Below are 18126 nucleotides of genomic sequence, written 5' to 3' on the forward strand. Positions count from 1 at the left end.
AGCGACTACTACATGAGGATAAAATGAGGAGTGATTACTACATGAGGATAGAAGGAGGAGAGACTAGTACATGAGGATAGAAGGAGGAGAGACTACTACATGAGGATAGAAGGAGGAGTGACTACTACATGAGGATAGAAGGAGGAGTGACTACTACATGAGGATAGAAGGAGGAGAGACTACTACATGAGGATAGAAGGAGGAGTGACTACTACATGAGGATAGAAGGAGGAGTGACTACTACATGAGGATAGAAGGAGGAGTGACTACTACATGAGGATAGAAGGAGAAGTGACTACTATATGAGGATAGAAGGAGGAGTGACTACTACATGAGGATAGAAGGAGGAGTGACTACTACATGAGGATAGAAGGAGGAGTGACTACTACATGAGGATAGAAGGAGAAGTGACTACTACATGAGGATAGAAGGAAGAGAGACTACAACATGAGGATAGAAGGAGGAGAGACTACTACATGAGGATAGAAGGATGAGAGACTACTACATGAGGAAAGAAGGAGAAGCGAATACTACATGAGGATAGAAGGACGAGAGACTACTACATGAGGATAGAAGGAGAAGCGACTACTACATGAGGATAGAAGGAGGAGTGACTACTACATGAGGATAGAAGGAGGAGTGACTACTACATGAGGATAGAAGGAGGAGAGACTTCTACATGAGGAAAGAAGGATGAGAGACTACTACATGAGTATAGAAGGAGAAGCGACTACTACATGAGGATAGAAGGAGAAGCGACTACTACATGAGGATAGAAGGAGAAGCGACTACTACATGAGGATAGAAGGAACAGCGACTACTACATGAGGATAGAAGGGGGAAAGAGCAACCACAACATGAGAATAGGAGGACTGACTACTACATGAAGATAGAAGGAGGAGTGACTACTACATGAAGATAGAAGGAGGAGCGACTACTACATGAGGATAGAAGGAGGAGTGACTACTACATGAAGATAGAAGGAGGAGCGACTAGTACATGAGGATAAAAGGAGGAGTGACTACTACATGAGGATAGAAGGAGGAGTGACTACTACATGAGGATAAAAGGAGGAGTGACTACTACTTGAGGATAGAAGGAGGAGTGACTACTACATGAGGATAGAAGGAGGAGCGACTACTACATGAGGATAAAAGGAGGAGTGACTACTACTTGAGGATAGAAGGAGGAGTGACTACTACATGAGGATAAAATGAGGAGTGATTACTACATGAGGATAGAAGGAGGAGAGACTAGTACATGAGGATAGAAGGAGGAGAGACTACTACATGAGGATAGAAGGAGGAGTGACTACTACATGAGGATAGAAGGAGGAGTGACTACTACATGAGGATAGAAGGAGAAGTGACTACTACATGAGGATAGAAGGAGGAGTGACTACTACATGAGGATAGAAGGAGGAGTGACTACTACATGAGGATAGAAGGACGAGAGACTACTACATGAGGATAGAAGGAGAAGCGACTACTACATGAGGATAGAAGGAGGAGTGACTACTACATGAGGATAGAAGGAGAAGCGACTACTACATGAGGATAGAAGGAGGAGTGACTACTACATGAGGATAGAAGGAGAAGTGACTACTACATGAGGATAGAAGGAGGAGTGACTACTACATGAGGATAGAAGGAGAAGTGACTACTACATGAGGATAGAAGGAAGAGAGACTACTACATGAGGATAGAAGGAGGAGAGACTACTACATGAGGATAGAAGGATGAGAGACTACTACATGAGGATAGAAGGATGAGAGACTACTACATGAGGAAAGAAGGAGAAGCGAATACTACATGAGGATAGAAGGACGAGAGACTACTACATGAGGATAGAAGGAGAAGCGACTACTACATGAGGATAGAAGGAGGAGTGACTACTACATGAGGATAGAAGGAGGAGTGATTACTACATGAGGATAGAAGGAGGAGTGACTACTACATGAGGATAGAAGGAGAAGCGACTACTACATGAGGATAGAAGGACGAGAGACTACTACATGAGGATAGAAGGAGAAGTGACTACTACATGAGGATAGGAGGAGGAGCGACTACTACATGAGGATAGAAGGAGGAGTGACTACTACATGAGGATAGAAGGAGAAGTGACTACTACATGAGGATAGAAGGAGGAGTGACTACTACATGAGGATAGAAGGAGAAGTGACTACTACATGAGGATAGAAGGAAGAGAGACTACAACATGAGGATAGAAGGAGGAGAGACTACTACATGAGGATAGAAGGATGAGAGACTACTACATGAGGATAGAAGGATGAGAGACTACTACATGAGGAAAGAAGGAGAAGCGAATACTACATGAGGATAGAAGGACGAGAGACTACTACATGAGGATAGAAGGAGAAGCGACTACTACATGAGGATAGAAGGAGGAGTGACTACTACATGAGGATAGAAGGAGGAGTGACTACTACATGAGGATAGAAGGAGGAGTGACTACTACATGAGGATAGAAGGAGAAGCGACTACTACATGAGGATAGAAGGACGAGAGACTACTACATGAGGATAGAAGGAGAAGTGACTACTACATGAGGATAGGAGGAGGAGCGACTACTACATGAGGATAGAAGGAGAAGCGACTACTACAAGAGGAAAGAAGGAGGAGAGACTACTACATGAGGATAGAAGGAGAAGCGACTACTACATGAGGATACAAGGAGGAGAGACTACTACATGAGGATAGGAGGAGGAGCGACTACTACATGAGCATAGAAGGAGAAGCGACTACTACATGAGGATAGAAGGAGAAGCGACTACTACATGAGGATAGGAGGAGGAGCGACTACTACATGAGGATAGAAGGAGAAGCGACTACTACATGAGGATACAAGGAGGAGAGACTACTACATGAGGATAGAAGGAGGAGTGACTACTACATGAGGATAGAAGGAGGAGTGACTACTACATGAGGATAGGAGGAGGAGCGACTACTACATGAGGATAGAAGGAGAAGCGACTACTACATGAGGATACAAGGAGGAGTGACTACTACATGAGGATACAAGGAGGAGAGACTACTACATGAGAATAGAAGGAGAAGTGACTACTACATGAGGCTAGAAGGAGGAGGTGACTACTACATGAGGATAGAAGGAGAGACTACTACATGAGGATAGAAGGAGGAGTGACTACTACATGAGGATAGAAGGAGGAGTGACTACTACATGAGGATAGAAGGAGAGACTACTACATGAGGATAGAAGGAGGAGTGACTACTACATGAGGATAGAAGGAGAGACTACTACATGAGGATAGAAAGGAAAGGAGTGACTATACATGAGGATAGACAGGAGAGACTACATACCAGAGGATAGAAGGAGGAGTGACTACTACATGAGGATAGAAGGAGAGACTACTACATGAGGATAGAAGGAGGAGTGACTACTACATGAGGATAGAAGGAGGAGTGACTACTACATGAGGATAGAAGGAGGAGTGATTACTACATGAGGATAGAAGGAGGAGAGACTACTACATGAGGATAGAAGGAGGAGAGACTACTACATGAGGATAGAAGGAGGAGAGACGGAGAAGTGATTACTACATGAGGATAGAAGGAGGAGAGACTACTAAATGAGGATAGCAGGAGGAGTGACTACTACATGAGGATGGAAGGAGGAGTGACTACTACATGGGGATAGAAGGAGAGACTACTACATGAGGATAGAAGGAGGAGTGACTACTACATGAGGACAGAAGGAGGAGTGACTACTACATGAGGATAGGAGGAGTGATTACTACATGAGGATAGAAGGAGGAGAGACTACTACATGAGAATAGAAGGAGAAGTGACTACTACAAGAGGAAAGAAGGAGGAGAGACTACTACATGAGGATAGAAGGAGGAGAGACTACTACATGAGGATAGAAGGAGGAGAGACTACTACATGAGGATAGAAGGAGGAGTGACTACTACATGAGGATAGAAGGAGGAGAGACTACTACATGAGGATAGAAGGAGGAGAGACTACTACATAAGGGTAGAAGGAGGAGTGACTACTACATGAGGATAGAAGGAGGAGAGACTACTACATGAGGCTAGAAGGAGGAGTGACTACTACATGAGGATAGAAGGAGGAGTGACTACTACATGAGGATAGAAGGAGGAGTGACTACTACATGAGGATAGAAGGAGGAGAGACTACTACATGAGGATAGAAGGAGGAGTGACTACTACATGAGGATAGAAGGAGGAGAGACTACTACATGAGGATAGAAGGAGGAGAGACTACTACATAAGGGTAGAAGGAGGAGTGACTACTACATGAGGATAGAAGGAGGAGAGACTACTACATGAGGCTAGAAGGAGGAGTGACTACTACATGAGGATAGAAGGAGGAGTGACTACTACATGAGGATAGAAGGAGGAGTGACTACTACATGAGGATACAAGGAGGAGAGACTACTACATGAGGATAGAAGGAGGAGTGACTACTACATGAGGATAGAAGGAGGAGTGACTACTACATGAGAATAGAAGGAGGAGAGACTACTACATAAGGGTAGAAGGAGGAGCGACTACTACAAGAGGAAAGAAGGAGGAGAGACTACTACATGAGAATAGAAGGAGGAGAGACTACTACATGAGGATAGAAGGACGAGAGACTACTACATGAGGATACAAGGAGGAGAGACTACTACATGAGAATAGAAGGAGGAGAGACTACTACATGAGGATAGAAGGAGGAGCGACTACTACATGAGGATAGAAGGAGGAGTGACTACTACATGAGGATAGAAGGAGGAGCGACTACTACATGAGGGTAGCAGGAGGAGTGACTACTACATAAGTATAGTAAGAGGAACGACTACTACATTGTGGTTACTATAAGGGGTCGCTGACTTAAACTGCAGATTCTCGGTTCCAGAAGCTTCTTCTTCCTTCATTAATAGTCAAATGTCAGATCCACCAAATGTAATCCACAAAGTAAATGAACCCATATTATTGATGCTCTCTGACTACATCCAGCCCTGCAAGTCACAGCAATAACTGGTAGCCCCATCTCTATAGTTGGGGTTCTCCACTCTTCTGTAACAAGAAGATCAAAAAAATTGGAAGAATGGACTAACCAGAACCAAGAACTAGGACTAAAAATGAGGAGATGGTGGCAGGGTCATCACAGGGTCCCCTACCGTGCAGGATCCATATAGCACAGCACCACTTCTGCCAGAATGAGAGTAGGACAATCCCACCGGATGCCGGATCCCTCCAGAGCAGAATCCAGAGCAACAACATCACTGAGATCCGCCCCGATCAGTCTGTAATCCTGAGAGTCCAGAACGACGGCGTCTGCATGACACGGGAGAACACAGTATATATACCCAGCAGTATACAGGACAGGAGTATACAGTGTCTATTTATGTATATAAAGATATATATATACACACACCGCAGTATACAGAACAAGAGTATATAGTGTGTGTTTATATATTCCCAGCAGTATACAGGACAGGAGTATATAGTGTATATATATATCCAGCAGTATACAGGACAGGAGTCTATAGTGTATATATATATATATATATATATATATTCCCAGCAGTATACAGGACAGGAGTATATAGTGTATATATATATATCCAGCAGTATACAGGACAGGAGTCTATAGTGTATATATATACCCAGCAGTATACAGGACAGGAGTATATAGTGTATATATATATATCCAGCAGTATACAGGACAGGAGTCTATAGTGTATATATATATCCAGCAGTATACAGGACAGGAGTCTATAGTGTATATATATATATTCCCAGCAGTATACAGGACAGGAGTATATAGTATATATATATAGCCAGCAGTACACAGGACAGGAGTATATAGTGTATATATATATATACATATATATATAGCCAGCAGTATACAGGATAGGAGTATATAGTGTATATAGCCAGCAGTATACAGGACAGGAGTATATAGTGTATATATATATATATATATAGCCAGCAGTATACAGGATAGGAGTATATAGTGTATATAGCCAGCAGTATAGAGGACAGGAGTATATAGTGTGTATATATATATATATATATATATATATAGCCAGCAGTATACAGGACAGGAGTATATAGTGTATATATATACCCAGCAGTATACAGGACAGGAGTCTATAGTATATATATACCCAGCAGTACACAGGACAGGAGTATATAGTGTATATATATACCCAGCAGTATACAGGACAGGAGTATATAGTGTATATATATACCCAGCAGTATACAGGACAGGAGTATATAGTGTATATATATATATATATCCAGCAGTATACAGGACAGGAGTCTATAGTGTATATATATATATATATATATATATATATTCCCAGCAGTATACAGGACAGGAGTATATAGTGTATATATATATATATCCAGCAGTATACAGGACAGGAGTCTATAGTGTATATATATACCCAGCAGTATACAGGACAGGAGTATATAGTGTATATATATATACCCAGCAGTATACAGGACAGGAGTATATAGTGTATATATATATCCAGCAGTATACAGGACAGGAGTCTATAGTGTATATATATATATTCCCAGCAGTATACAGGACAGGAGTATATAGTATATATATATAGCCAGCAGTACACAGGACAGGAGTATATAGTGTATATATATATATATATATATATAGCCAGCAGTATACAGGATAGGAGTATATAGTGTATATAGCCAGCAGTATAGAGGACAGGAGTATATAGTGTGTATATACATATATATATATATATATATATAGCCAGCAGTATACAGGACAGGAGTATATAGTGTATATATATACCCAGCAGTATACAGGACAGGAGTCTATAGTATATATATACCAGCAGTACACAGGACAGGAGTATATAGTGTATATATATACCCAGCAGTATACAGGACAGGAGTATATAGTGTATATATATATAGCCAGCATAGCAGTAGTTATAGTGTATATAGCCAGGACAGGACAGGAGTATATAGTGTATATAATATATAGCCAGCAGTATACAGGACAGGAGTATATAGTGTATATATATAGCCAGCAGTATACAGGACAGGAGTATATAGTGTATATATACCCAGCAGTATACAGGACAGGAGTATATAGTGTATATTATATAGCCAGCAGTATACAGGACAGGAGTATATAGTGTATATATATATATACCCAGCAGTATACAGGACAGGAGTATATAGTGTATATATATACCCAGCAGTATACAGGACAGTAGTATATAGTGTATATATATATACCCAGCAGTATACAGGACAGGAGTATATAGTGTATATATATATAGCCAGCAGTATACAGACAGGAGTATATAGTGTATATATAGCCAGCAGTATACGGGACAGGAGTATATAGTGTATATATATAGCCAGCAGTATACAGGACAGGAGTATATAGTGTATATATATACCAGCAGTATACAGGACAGTAGTATATAGTGTATATATATATATATATAGCCAGCAGTATACAGGACAGGAGTATATAGTGTATATATATATATATACCCAGCAGTATACAGGACAGGAGTATATAGTGTATATATATACCCAGCAGTATACAGGACAGGAGTATATAGTGTATATATATACCCAGCAGTATACAGGACAGGAGTCTATAGTGTATATATATACCCAGCAGTGTACAGGACAGAGTATATAGTGTATATATATATACCCAGCAGTGTACAGGACAGGAGTATATAGTGTATATATATAGCCAGCAGTATACAGGACAGGAGTATATAGTGTATATATATACCCAGCAGTATACAGGACAGGAGTATATAGTGTATATATATATAGCCAGCAGTATACAGGACAGGAGTCTATAGTGTATATATATATCCAGCAGTATACAGGACAGGAGTATATAGTGTATATATATATATATATACCCAGCAGTATACAGGACAGGAGTATATAGTGTATATATATACCCAGCAGTATACAGGACAGTAGTATATAGTGTATATATATATACCCAGCAGTATACAGGACAGGAGTATATAGTGTATATATATAGCCAGCAGTATACAGGACAGGAGTATATAGTGTATATATATAGCCAGCAGTATACGGGACAGGAGTATATAGTGTATATATATAGCCAGCAGTATACAGGACAGGAGTATATAGTGTATATATATACCCAGCAGTATACAGGACAGTAGTATATAGTGTATATATATATATAGCCAGCAGTATACAGGACAGGAGTATATAGTGTATATATATATATATATATACCCAGCAGTATACAGGACAGGAGTATATAGTGTATATATACCCAGCAGTATACAGGACAGGAGTATATAGTGTATATATATACCCAGCAGTATACAGGACAGGAGTCTATAGTGTATATATATACCCAGCAGTGTACAGGACAGGAGTATATAGTGTATATATATATACCCAGCAGTGTACAGGACAGGAGTATATAGTGTATATATAGCCAGCAGTATACAGGACAGGAGTATATAGTGTATATATATACCCAGCAGTATACAGGACAGGAGTCTATAGTATATATATACCCAGCAGTACACAGGACAGGAGTATATAGTGTATATATATACCCAGCAGTATACAGGACAGGAGTATATAGTGTATATATATATAGCCAGCAGTATACAGGACAGGAGTATATAGTGTATATATATAGCCAGCAGTATACAGGACAGGAGTATATAGTGTATATATATATATAGCCAGCAGTATACAGGACAGGAGTATATAGTGTATATATATAGCCAGCAGTATACAGGACAGGAGTATATAGTGTATATATATACCCAGCAGTATACAGGACAGGAGTATATAGTGTATATATATATAGCCAGCAGTATACAGGACAGGAGTATATAGTGTATATATATATATATACCCAGCAGTATACAGGACAGGAGTATATAGTGTATATATATACCCAGCAGTATACAGGACAGTAGTATATAGTGTATATATATATACCCAGCAGTATACAGGACAGGAGTATATAGTGTATATATATAGCCAGCAGTATACAGGACAGGAGTATATAGTGTATATATATAGCCAGCAGTATACGGGACAGGAGTATATAGTGTATATATATAGCCAGCAGTATACAGGACAGGAGTATATAGTGTATATATATACCCAGCAGTATACAGGACAGTAGTATATAGTGTATATATATATATATATAGCCAGCAGTATACAGGACAGGAGTATATAGTGTATATATATATATACCCAGCAGTATACAGGACAGGAGTATATAGTGTATATATATACCCAGCAGTATACAGGACAGGAGTATATAGTGTATATATATACCCAGCAGTATACAGGACAGGAGTCTATAGTGTATATATATACCCAGCAGTGTACAGGACAGGAGTATATAGTGTATATATATACCCAGCAGTGTACAGGACAGGAGTATATAGTGTATATATATAGCCAGCAGTATACAGGACAGGAGTATATAGTGTATATATATACCCAGCAGTATACAGGACAGGAGTATATAGTGTATATATATAGCCAGCAGTATACAGGACAGGAGTATATAGTGTATATATATATATATATACCCAGCAGTATACAGGACAGGAGTATATAGTGTATATATATACCCAGCAGTATACAGGACAGTAGTATATAGTGTATATATATATACCCAGCAGTATACAGGACAGGAGTATATAGTGTATATATATAGCCAGCAGTATACAGGACAGGAGTATATAGTGTATATATATAGCCAGCAGTATACGGGACAGGAGTATATAGTGTATATATATAGCCAGCAGTATACAGGACAGGAGTATATAGTGTATATATATACCCAGCAGTATACAGGACAGTAGTATATAGTGTATATATATATATATAGCCAGCAGTATACAGGACAGGAGTATATAGTGTATATATATATATATATACCCAGCAGTATACAGGACAGGAGTATATAGTGTATATATATACCCAGCAGTATACAGGACAGGAGTATATAGTGTATATATACCCAGCAGTATACAGGACAGGAGTCTATAGTGTATATATATACCCAGCAGTGTACAGGACAGGAGTATATAGTGTATATATATATACCCAGCAGTGTACAGGACAGGAGTATATAGTGTATATATATAGCCAGCAGTATACAGGACAGGAGTATATAGTGTATATATATACCCAGCAGTATACAGGACAGGAGTATATAGTGTATATATATATAGCCAGCAGTATACAGGACAGGAGTATATAGTGTATATATATATATATATACCCAGCAGTATACAGGACAGGAGTATATAGTGTATATATATACCCAGCAGTATACAGGACAGTAGTATATAGTGTATATATATATACCCAGCAGTATACAGGACAGGAGTATATAGTGTATATATATAGCCAGCAGTATACAGGACAGGAGTATATAGTGTATATATATAGCCAGCAGTATACGGGACAGGAGTATATAGTGTATATATAGCCAGCAGTATACAGGACAGGAGTATATAGTGTATATATATACCCAGCAGTATACAGGACAGTAGTATATAGTGTATATATATATATAGCCAGCAGTATACAGGACAGGAGTATATAGTGTATATATATATATATACCCAGCAGTATACAGGACAGGAGTATATAGTGTATATATATACCCAGCAGTATACAGGACAGGAGTATATAGTGTATATATATACCCAGCAGTATACAGGACAGGAGTCTATAGTGTATATATATACCCAGCAGTGTACAGGACAGGAGTATATAGTGTATATATATATACCCAGCAGTGTACAGGACAGGAGTATATAGTGTATATATATAGCCAGCAGTATACAGGACAGGAGTATATAGTGTATATATATACCCAGCAGTATACAGGACAGGAGTGTATATATATGTATATATATATATATATATATATATATATATATATATATAAAAAAGAAAAAAAGTGGCAGCACCGTCTCTGATGCAAACAAAAGGGTGCAACAAGCCCAATGTAGATATAAGCAATTCCAGTGGATAGAAATAAAAAAAATGACTATGAAAATTGTAGATTCGCACTGAAGGCATCAAAACTATGAATTATCACATGTGGAATTATATACATAACAAACAAGTGTGAAACAGCTGAAAATATGTCATATTCTAGGTTCTTCACAGTAGCCACCTTTTGCTTTGATTACTGCTTTGCACACTCTTGGCATTCTCTTGATGAGCTTCCAGAGGTAGTTACCTGAAATGGTCTTCCAACAGTCTTGAAGGAGTTCCCAGAGATGCTTAGCACTTGTTGGCCCTTTTGCCTTCACTCTGCGGTCCAGCTCACCCCAAACCATCTCGATTGGGTTCAGGTCCGGTGACTGTGGAGGCCAGGTCATCTGGAGCAGCACCCATCACTCTCCTTCATGGTCAAATAGCCCTTACACAGCCTGGAGGTGTTTGGGGTCATTGTCCTGTTGAAAAATAAATGATGGTCCAACTAAACGCAAACCGGATGGAATAGCATGCCGCTGCAAGATGCTGTGGTAGCCATGCTGGTTCAGTATGCCTTCAATTCTGAATAAATCCCCAACAGTGTCACCAGCAAAGCCCCCCCACACCATCACACCTCCTCCTCCATGCTTCACGGTGGGAACCAGGCATGTAGAGTCCATCCGTTCACCTTTTCTGCGTCGCACAAAGACACGGTGGTTGGAACCAAAGATCTCAAATTTGGACTCATCAGACCAAAGCACAGATTTCCACTGGTCTAATGTCCATTCCTTGTGTTCTTTAGCCCAAACAAGTCTCTTCTGCTTGTTGCCTGTCCTTAGCAGTGGTTTCCTAGCAGATCTTCTACCATGAAGGCCTGATTCACACAGTCTCCTCCTAACAGTTGTTCTAGAGATGTGTCTGCTGCTAGAACTCTGGGTGGCATTGACCTGGTCTCTAATCTGAGCTGCTGTTAACCTGCGATTTCTGAGGCTGGTGACTCGGATGAACTTCTCCTCCGCAGCAGAGGTGACTCTTGGTCTTCCTTTCCTGGGGCGGTCCGCATGTCAGCCAGTTTCTTTGTAGCGCTTGATGGTTTTTGTGACTGCACTTGGGGACACTTTCAAAGTTTTCCCAATTTTTCGGACTGACTGACCTTCATTTCTTACAGTAATGATGGCCGCTCGTTTTTCTTTACTTAGCTGCTTTTTTCTTGCCATAATACAAATTCTAACAGTCTATTCAGTAGGACTATCAGCTGTGTGTCCACCTGACTTCTCCACAACGCAACTGATGGTCCCAACCCCATTTATAAGGCCAGAAATCCCACTTATTACACCTGACAGGGCACACCTGTGAAGTGAAGACCATTTCAGGTGACTACCTCTGGAAGCTCCTCAAGAGAATGCCAAGAGTGTGCAAAGCAGTAATCAAAGCAAAAGGTGGCTACTCTGAAGAACCTAGAATATGACATATTTTCAGATGTCTCACACTTTTTTGTTATGTATATAATTCCACATGTGATAATTCATAGTTTTGATGCCTTCAGTGTGAATCTACAATTGTCATAGTCATGAAAATAAAGAAAACTCTTTGAATGAGAAGGTGTGTCCAAACTTTTGGTCTGTACTGTATATATATATACATATACACACACACTATATACTTCTGTCCTGTATACTGCTGGATATATATATAGTGGGGTTTTGCTCTGATAGACAGGTTAGCGGACGCAGTATAGAGGCAAGGAACCAGGTGGTAAATCAACTTCAGTGTTTTATTCACACACAGCAAAAACATCACAGTCTTGGTGCTTGTTCACACAGCAAAACACAACAATGTTCACCTGGAATCCTTGGTGTCAGTTCACACCCGGCTATATGCTCAGCCACAGACAAGTTCCCTGCCAGGCGTCCAGGCGGCCTGCACTCCTGTTTGCAGTCCTCAGCACAGAGTACTTCACAGCTTTTCTGTCAAATGGAGGATAATGCACCCCACCTGATAAAGCTGAATGCTTTTTATAAGCCTCCCAAGACCCGGCCTGGAACGTGGGGAGTAGCCACCCACCCAGCACGTTGGCTACTCCCAGTAAGAGCCATCCCGGATCAGCTTTACAGCCATACTAAATAGATGAAGTGTCAGACTGCAAAGCAATAATGACACTTAAGGAAAAAAAATAACGTCTCTTACCTCACCAAGGTTCTTGGCCAAAAACCTCGGTGACACATACCGACCATCAATGATGGCCCCTTGTTCCTTCCTACATACCTCCCTCCTTTGTTCAACCTCGAGGTGGTGGACACACATTAAATAGTGTACCCGGGACAGGGCATCCACGTTTCCTAGTAACGAGCCTGCACTGTGTTCCACCGAAAATTAGAAATTTTGCACTGGGTGACTCGAGCATTCCTCTCTTTGGCCTGGCTCATCCACTTGAGAAGGGAGTGGTCGTTCACCAGACAAAACTTTCTCCCCAACAGATAATAGCGGAGAGACTCGAGTGCCCATGCAGCATCCCACTACGTGTGTGTGGGCACTGCTTAAAAGCACTTTTTATATTATTAACCACTTCAACCCCGCTAGGTGAAACCCCCTTCATGACCAGAGCACTTTTTACACTTCTGCAGTACACTCCTTTCACCGTTTATCGCTCGGTCATGCAACTTACCACCCAAATGAATTTTACCTCCTTTTCTTCTCACTAATGGAGCTTTCATTTGGTGGTATTTTATTGCTGCTGACATTTTTACTTTTTTTGTTATTAATCAAAATGTAACGATTTTTTTGCAAAAAAATGAAATTTTTCACTTTCAGCTGTAAAATTTTGCAAAAAAAACGACATCCATATATAAATTTTTCGCCAAATTTATTGTTCTACATGTCTTTGATAAAAAAAAAAATGTTTGGGCAAAAAAAAAAATGGTTTGGGTAAAAGTTATAGCATTTACAAACTATGGTACAAAAATGTGAATTTCCGCTTTTTGAAGCAGCTCTGACTTTATGAGCACCTGTCCTGTTTCCTGAGGTTCTACAATGCCCAAACAGTAGAAACACCCCACAAATGACCCCATTTCGGAAAGTAGACACCCTAAGGTATTCGCTGATGGGCATAGTGAGTTCATAGAACTTTTTATTTTTTGTCACAAGTTAGCGGAAAATGATAATGATTTTATTTATTTATTTTTTTCTTACAAAGTCTCATATTCCACTAACTTGCGACAAAAAATAAAAAATTCTAGGAACTCGCCATGCCCCTCACGGAATACCTTGGGGTGTCTTCTTTCCAAAATGGGGTCACTTGTGGTGTAGTTATACTGCCCTGGCATTTTAGGGGCCCAAATGTGTGAGAAGTACCTTGCAATCAAAATGTGTAAAAAATGGCCTGCAAAATCTGAAAGGTGCACTTTGGAATATGTGCCCCTTTGCCCACCTTGGCAGCAAAAAAGTGTCACACATGTGGTATCGCCGTACTCAGGAGAAGTTGGGGAATGTGTTTTGGGGTGTCATTTTACATATACCCATGCTGGATGAGAGAAATATCTTGGCAAAAGACAACTTTTCCCATTTTTTTTATACAAAGTTGGCATTTGACCAAGATATTTTTCTCATCCAGCATGGGTATATGTAAAATGACACCCCAAAACACATTCCCCAACTTCTCCTGAGTACGGCGATACCAGATGTGTCACACTTTTTTGCTGCCAAGGTGGGCAAAGGGGCACATATTCCAAAGTGCACCTTTCAGATTTTGCAGGCCATTTTTTACACATTTTGATTGCAAGGTACTTCTCACACATTTGGGCCCCTAAAATGCCAGGGCAGTATAACTACGCCACAAGTGAGCCCATTTTGGAAAGAAGACACCCCAAGGTATTCAATGAGGGGCCTGGCGAGTTCCTAGAAATTTTTTATTTTTTGCATAAGTTAGCGGAAATTGATTTATTTTGTATTTTCTCACAGTCTTACTTTCCGCTAACTTAGGACAAAAATGTCAATCTTTCATGGACTCAATATGCCCCTCACGGAATACCTTGGGGTGTCTTCTTTCCGAAATGGGGTCACATGTGGGGTATTTATACTGCCCTGGCTTTTTAGGGGCCCTAAAGCGTGAGAAGAAGTCTGGAATATAAATGTCTAAAAATGTTTACGCATTTGGATTCCGTGAGGGGTATGGCGAGTGCATGGGAGATTTTATTTTATACACAAGTTAGTGGAATATGAGACTTTGTAAGAAAAAACAAAAACAAAAACAAACAAAAAATTTCCGCTAACTTGTGCCAAAAAAAATGTCTGAATGGAGCCTTACAGGGGGGGGGGGGGTGATCAATGACAGGGGGGGTGATCAATGACGGGGGGTGATCAATGACAGGGGGGGTGATCAATGACAGGGGGGGTGATCAATGACAGGGGGGTGATCAGGGAGTCTATATGGGTGATCACCCGCCTGTCATTGATCACCCCCTGTAAGGCTCCATTCAGACGTCCGCATGTGTTTTGCGGATCCGATCCATGTATCCATGGATCCGTAAAATCATGCGGACGTCTGAATGGAGCCTGACAGGGGGGTGATCAATGACAGGGCGGTGATCAATGACAGGGGGGTGATCAGGGAGTTTATATGGGGTGATCATGGGTGATCAGGGGTTTATAAGGGGTTAATAAGTGACGGGGGGGGGGGGTGTAGTGTAGTGTAGTGTTTGGTGCGACTGTACTGACCTACCTGAGTCCTCTGGTGGTCGATCCTAACAAAAGGGACACCAGAGGACCAGGTAGGAGGTATATTAGACGCTGTTATGAAAACAGCGTCTAATATACCTGTTAGGGGTTAAAAAATTCGGATCTCCAGCCTGCCAGCGAGCGATCGCCGCTGGCATGCTGGAGATCCACTCGCTTACCTTCCGTTCCTGTGAGTGCGCGCGCCTGTGTGCGCGCGTTCACAGGAAATCTCGCGTCTCGCGAGATGACGCATATATGCGTGACTGTGCGCAGCGCTGCCACCTCCGGAACGCACATCTGCGTTAGGCGGTCCGGAGGTGGTTAAGAGCACTAGGTTGTCATGTATAACTTTGCATTTGTGTATCTGCAAAATCCCTGTTAATAGGCCTATTAGGTGCAATTTATACATCCCACCACTAGATGGGGATAAAGTTCAGGTCATATATATACCTAGGTCAGGCCTAGTGGGAGAGATGAGAGGAGATGATGATCAGGATAGCTAGGAAAATGTAGTTCAGAAGAGAGCAGATCTGAGGAGATTAGTGGGAGAGAATGTAGAGTGAAGACTCCATGACACAGATTAGTGAGTGGAGCCGACTTCGCTAGGAGGTGATACTCAGATGTGAGGCGCAGAAGAGCGTTTTCCTTCTGTAGCCGGACTATAGACTTGCATCCCTGACCAGTAGGAGAAGAGTTTGCCTTCCTGGAAAAGAAACAAGCTTCCTAGGAATCATCGGTGATAAGAGCCATTATTGAGGGCCACAGACACCTTTGCATGGTGGAGGTTTATAGCTTCAGGCAGCCACACCAACCTTCTGAGAGACAGTTGAGTTTTCCTGTCTAAAATACTCAGTTTGTAGGGAAAGACAAGGAATAGGATCCAACACATCTAAAGGAACCAGGTGCACCGAACCCACTGCTCCAAAACCAAGAAACCTAAACAGCCTAGAACAGTGGATTTGCAGAATTAACTCTGTACCATCTAGAGACTGTATTTTGTACTGCAGCAACCAAGAGACATCCAAAGTAAAAGTTGTGAGTTGCATCTTACCACTGTCTACCTCATTATTACTACCTATGGTTGAACCACCATTACTGGTACTGGCGTCACGACAAAAACCATCAAGGGACTCAGCTGCAACAAGCACCCTAAGCACCCCGAACATCAAGGGCACCTCAACCACCATCTTAGCTGATGCTTCCCTACACAGAGCATGCCCCGGAGGATTTCGTGCCGTCCACCTCAACACTGTGCTGCCGGCCCAGGGAGGCTTTCTGCTAACCAGGAGTAACCTGATGAACTGTGTGTTATACTATTTGGCCCCTCATCGGTCCACCGTGCACCTCACGTGTTGCCCCTGCGACTGGCTGGCTGCACCGACTTGATGGCCAGGCACTCTCTTTCCACTATACTATACCTGGTCTCGGCTGGAGTGAGCTTCCGGATGAGGAAGACAATGGGATCCGTTGATCTCCTGAGACAGTACAGCACAGAGACCCATAGACCCATCGGTCTGCACTATAAACTCTCTTTTAAAGTCGGGCGTCACCAATACCGGGGACCCACACAGGGCCGACTTCAAAGCGGAGAAAGCCTTTTCCGCCTGGTCATTCCACTGAACCGTCACTGACTTGCATCCCTTCAGAAGCTCTGTCAATGGTGCGGCGACTGTAGCAAAGTGGGGGACAAACCTCATATAGTACCCCGCCATACCCAGGAACGACTTTACTTGCAGAGTAGTGACCGGTCGGGGCCAATTCCGAATTGCCTCAATTTTGTTCACCTGAGGTTTGATAACTCTGCGCCCAATTACATATCCCAGGTACTTGGTCTCTTCTAACTCTATCGCACACTTTTTTGGGTTAGCGGTTAAGCCAGCCTTCCTAAGGGAGTTGACTACAGCCTGTACTTTAGGTAGGTGACTTTCCCAGTCAGTGCTGTGGATAACGATGTCATCCAGGTATGCCAAAGCGTACCGACGATGTGGACGGAGTACAATATCCATTAGCCTTAGAAACGTGGCGGGAGCGCCATGTAGACCAAAGGGTAATACCTTGTACTGATACAGCCCCTCTAGTGTGATGAAAGCCGTTTTTTCCTTGGCAGCCTCCATCAAGGGTACCTGCCAGTACCCTTTGGTGAGGTCCAACACAGAAAAATACCGGGCTTGGCCTAACTTCGTAATAAGCTCATCCACTCGGGGCATGGGCTATGCATCAAACTTGGACACCTCATTAAGTTTGCGCAAGTCGTTACAGAATCATAATGTCCCGTCTGGCTTGGGTATTAAGATTATCGGACTGGCCCACTGACTTTTTGACTCCTCGATGACACCTAGCTGTAACATCAGCTGCACTTCTTCCGAGACGACTTGTCGCCGCGACTCAAGTACCCG

The 18126-nt window shown here is 41.7% G+C and overlaps 1 protein-coding gene across 3 annotated transcripts in view; it reads right to left on the bottom strand.

The window, feature by feature from the left end:
• Window positions 1-18126, bottom strand: part of LCMT2 (leucine carboxyl methyltransferase 2) — a 134380-nt gene that overhangs the window by 71657 nt on the left and 44597 nt on the right. For all 3 annotated transcript variants that reach the window (XM_044286594.1, XM_044286593.1, XM_044286595.1), the window contains one exon: window positions 5170-5326. In XM_044286594.1, the coding sequence (XP_044142529.1) occupies window positions 5170-5326 (157 nt within the window). The remainder of the gene's footprint in view (window positions 1-5169; window positions 5327-18126) is intronic.

This window comes from Bufo gargarizans, chromosome 3, assembly GCF_014858855.1.
Source record: "Bufo gargarizans isolate SCDJY-AF-19 chromosome 3, ASM1485885v1, whole genome shotgun sequence".
Taxonomy (NCBI): domain Eukaryota; kingdom Metazoa; phylum Chordata; class Amphibia; order Anura; family Bufonidae; genus Bufo; species Bufo gargarizans.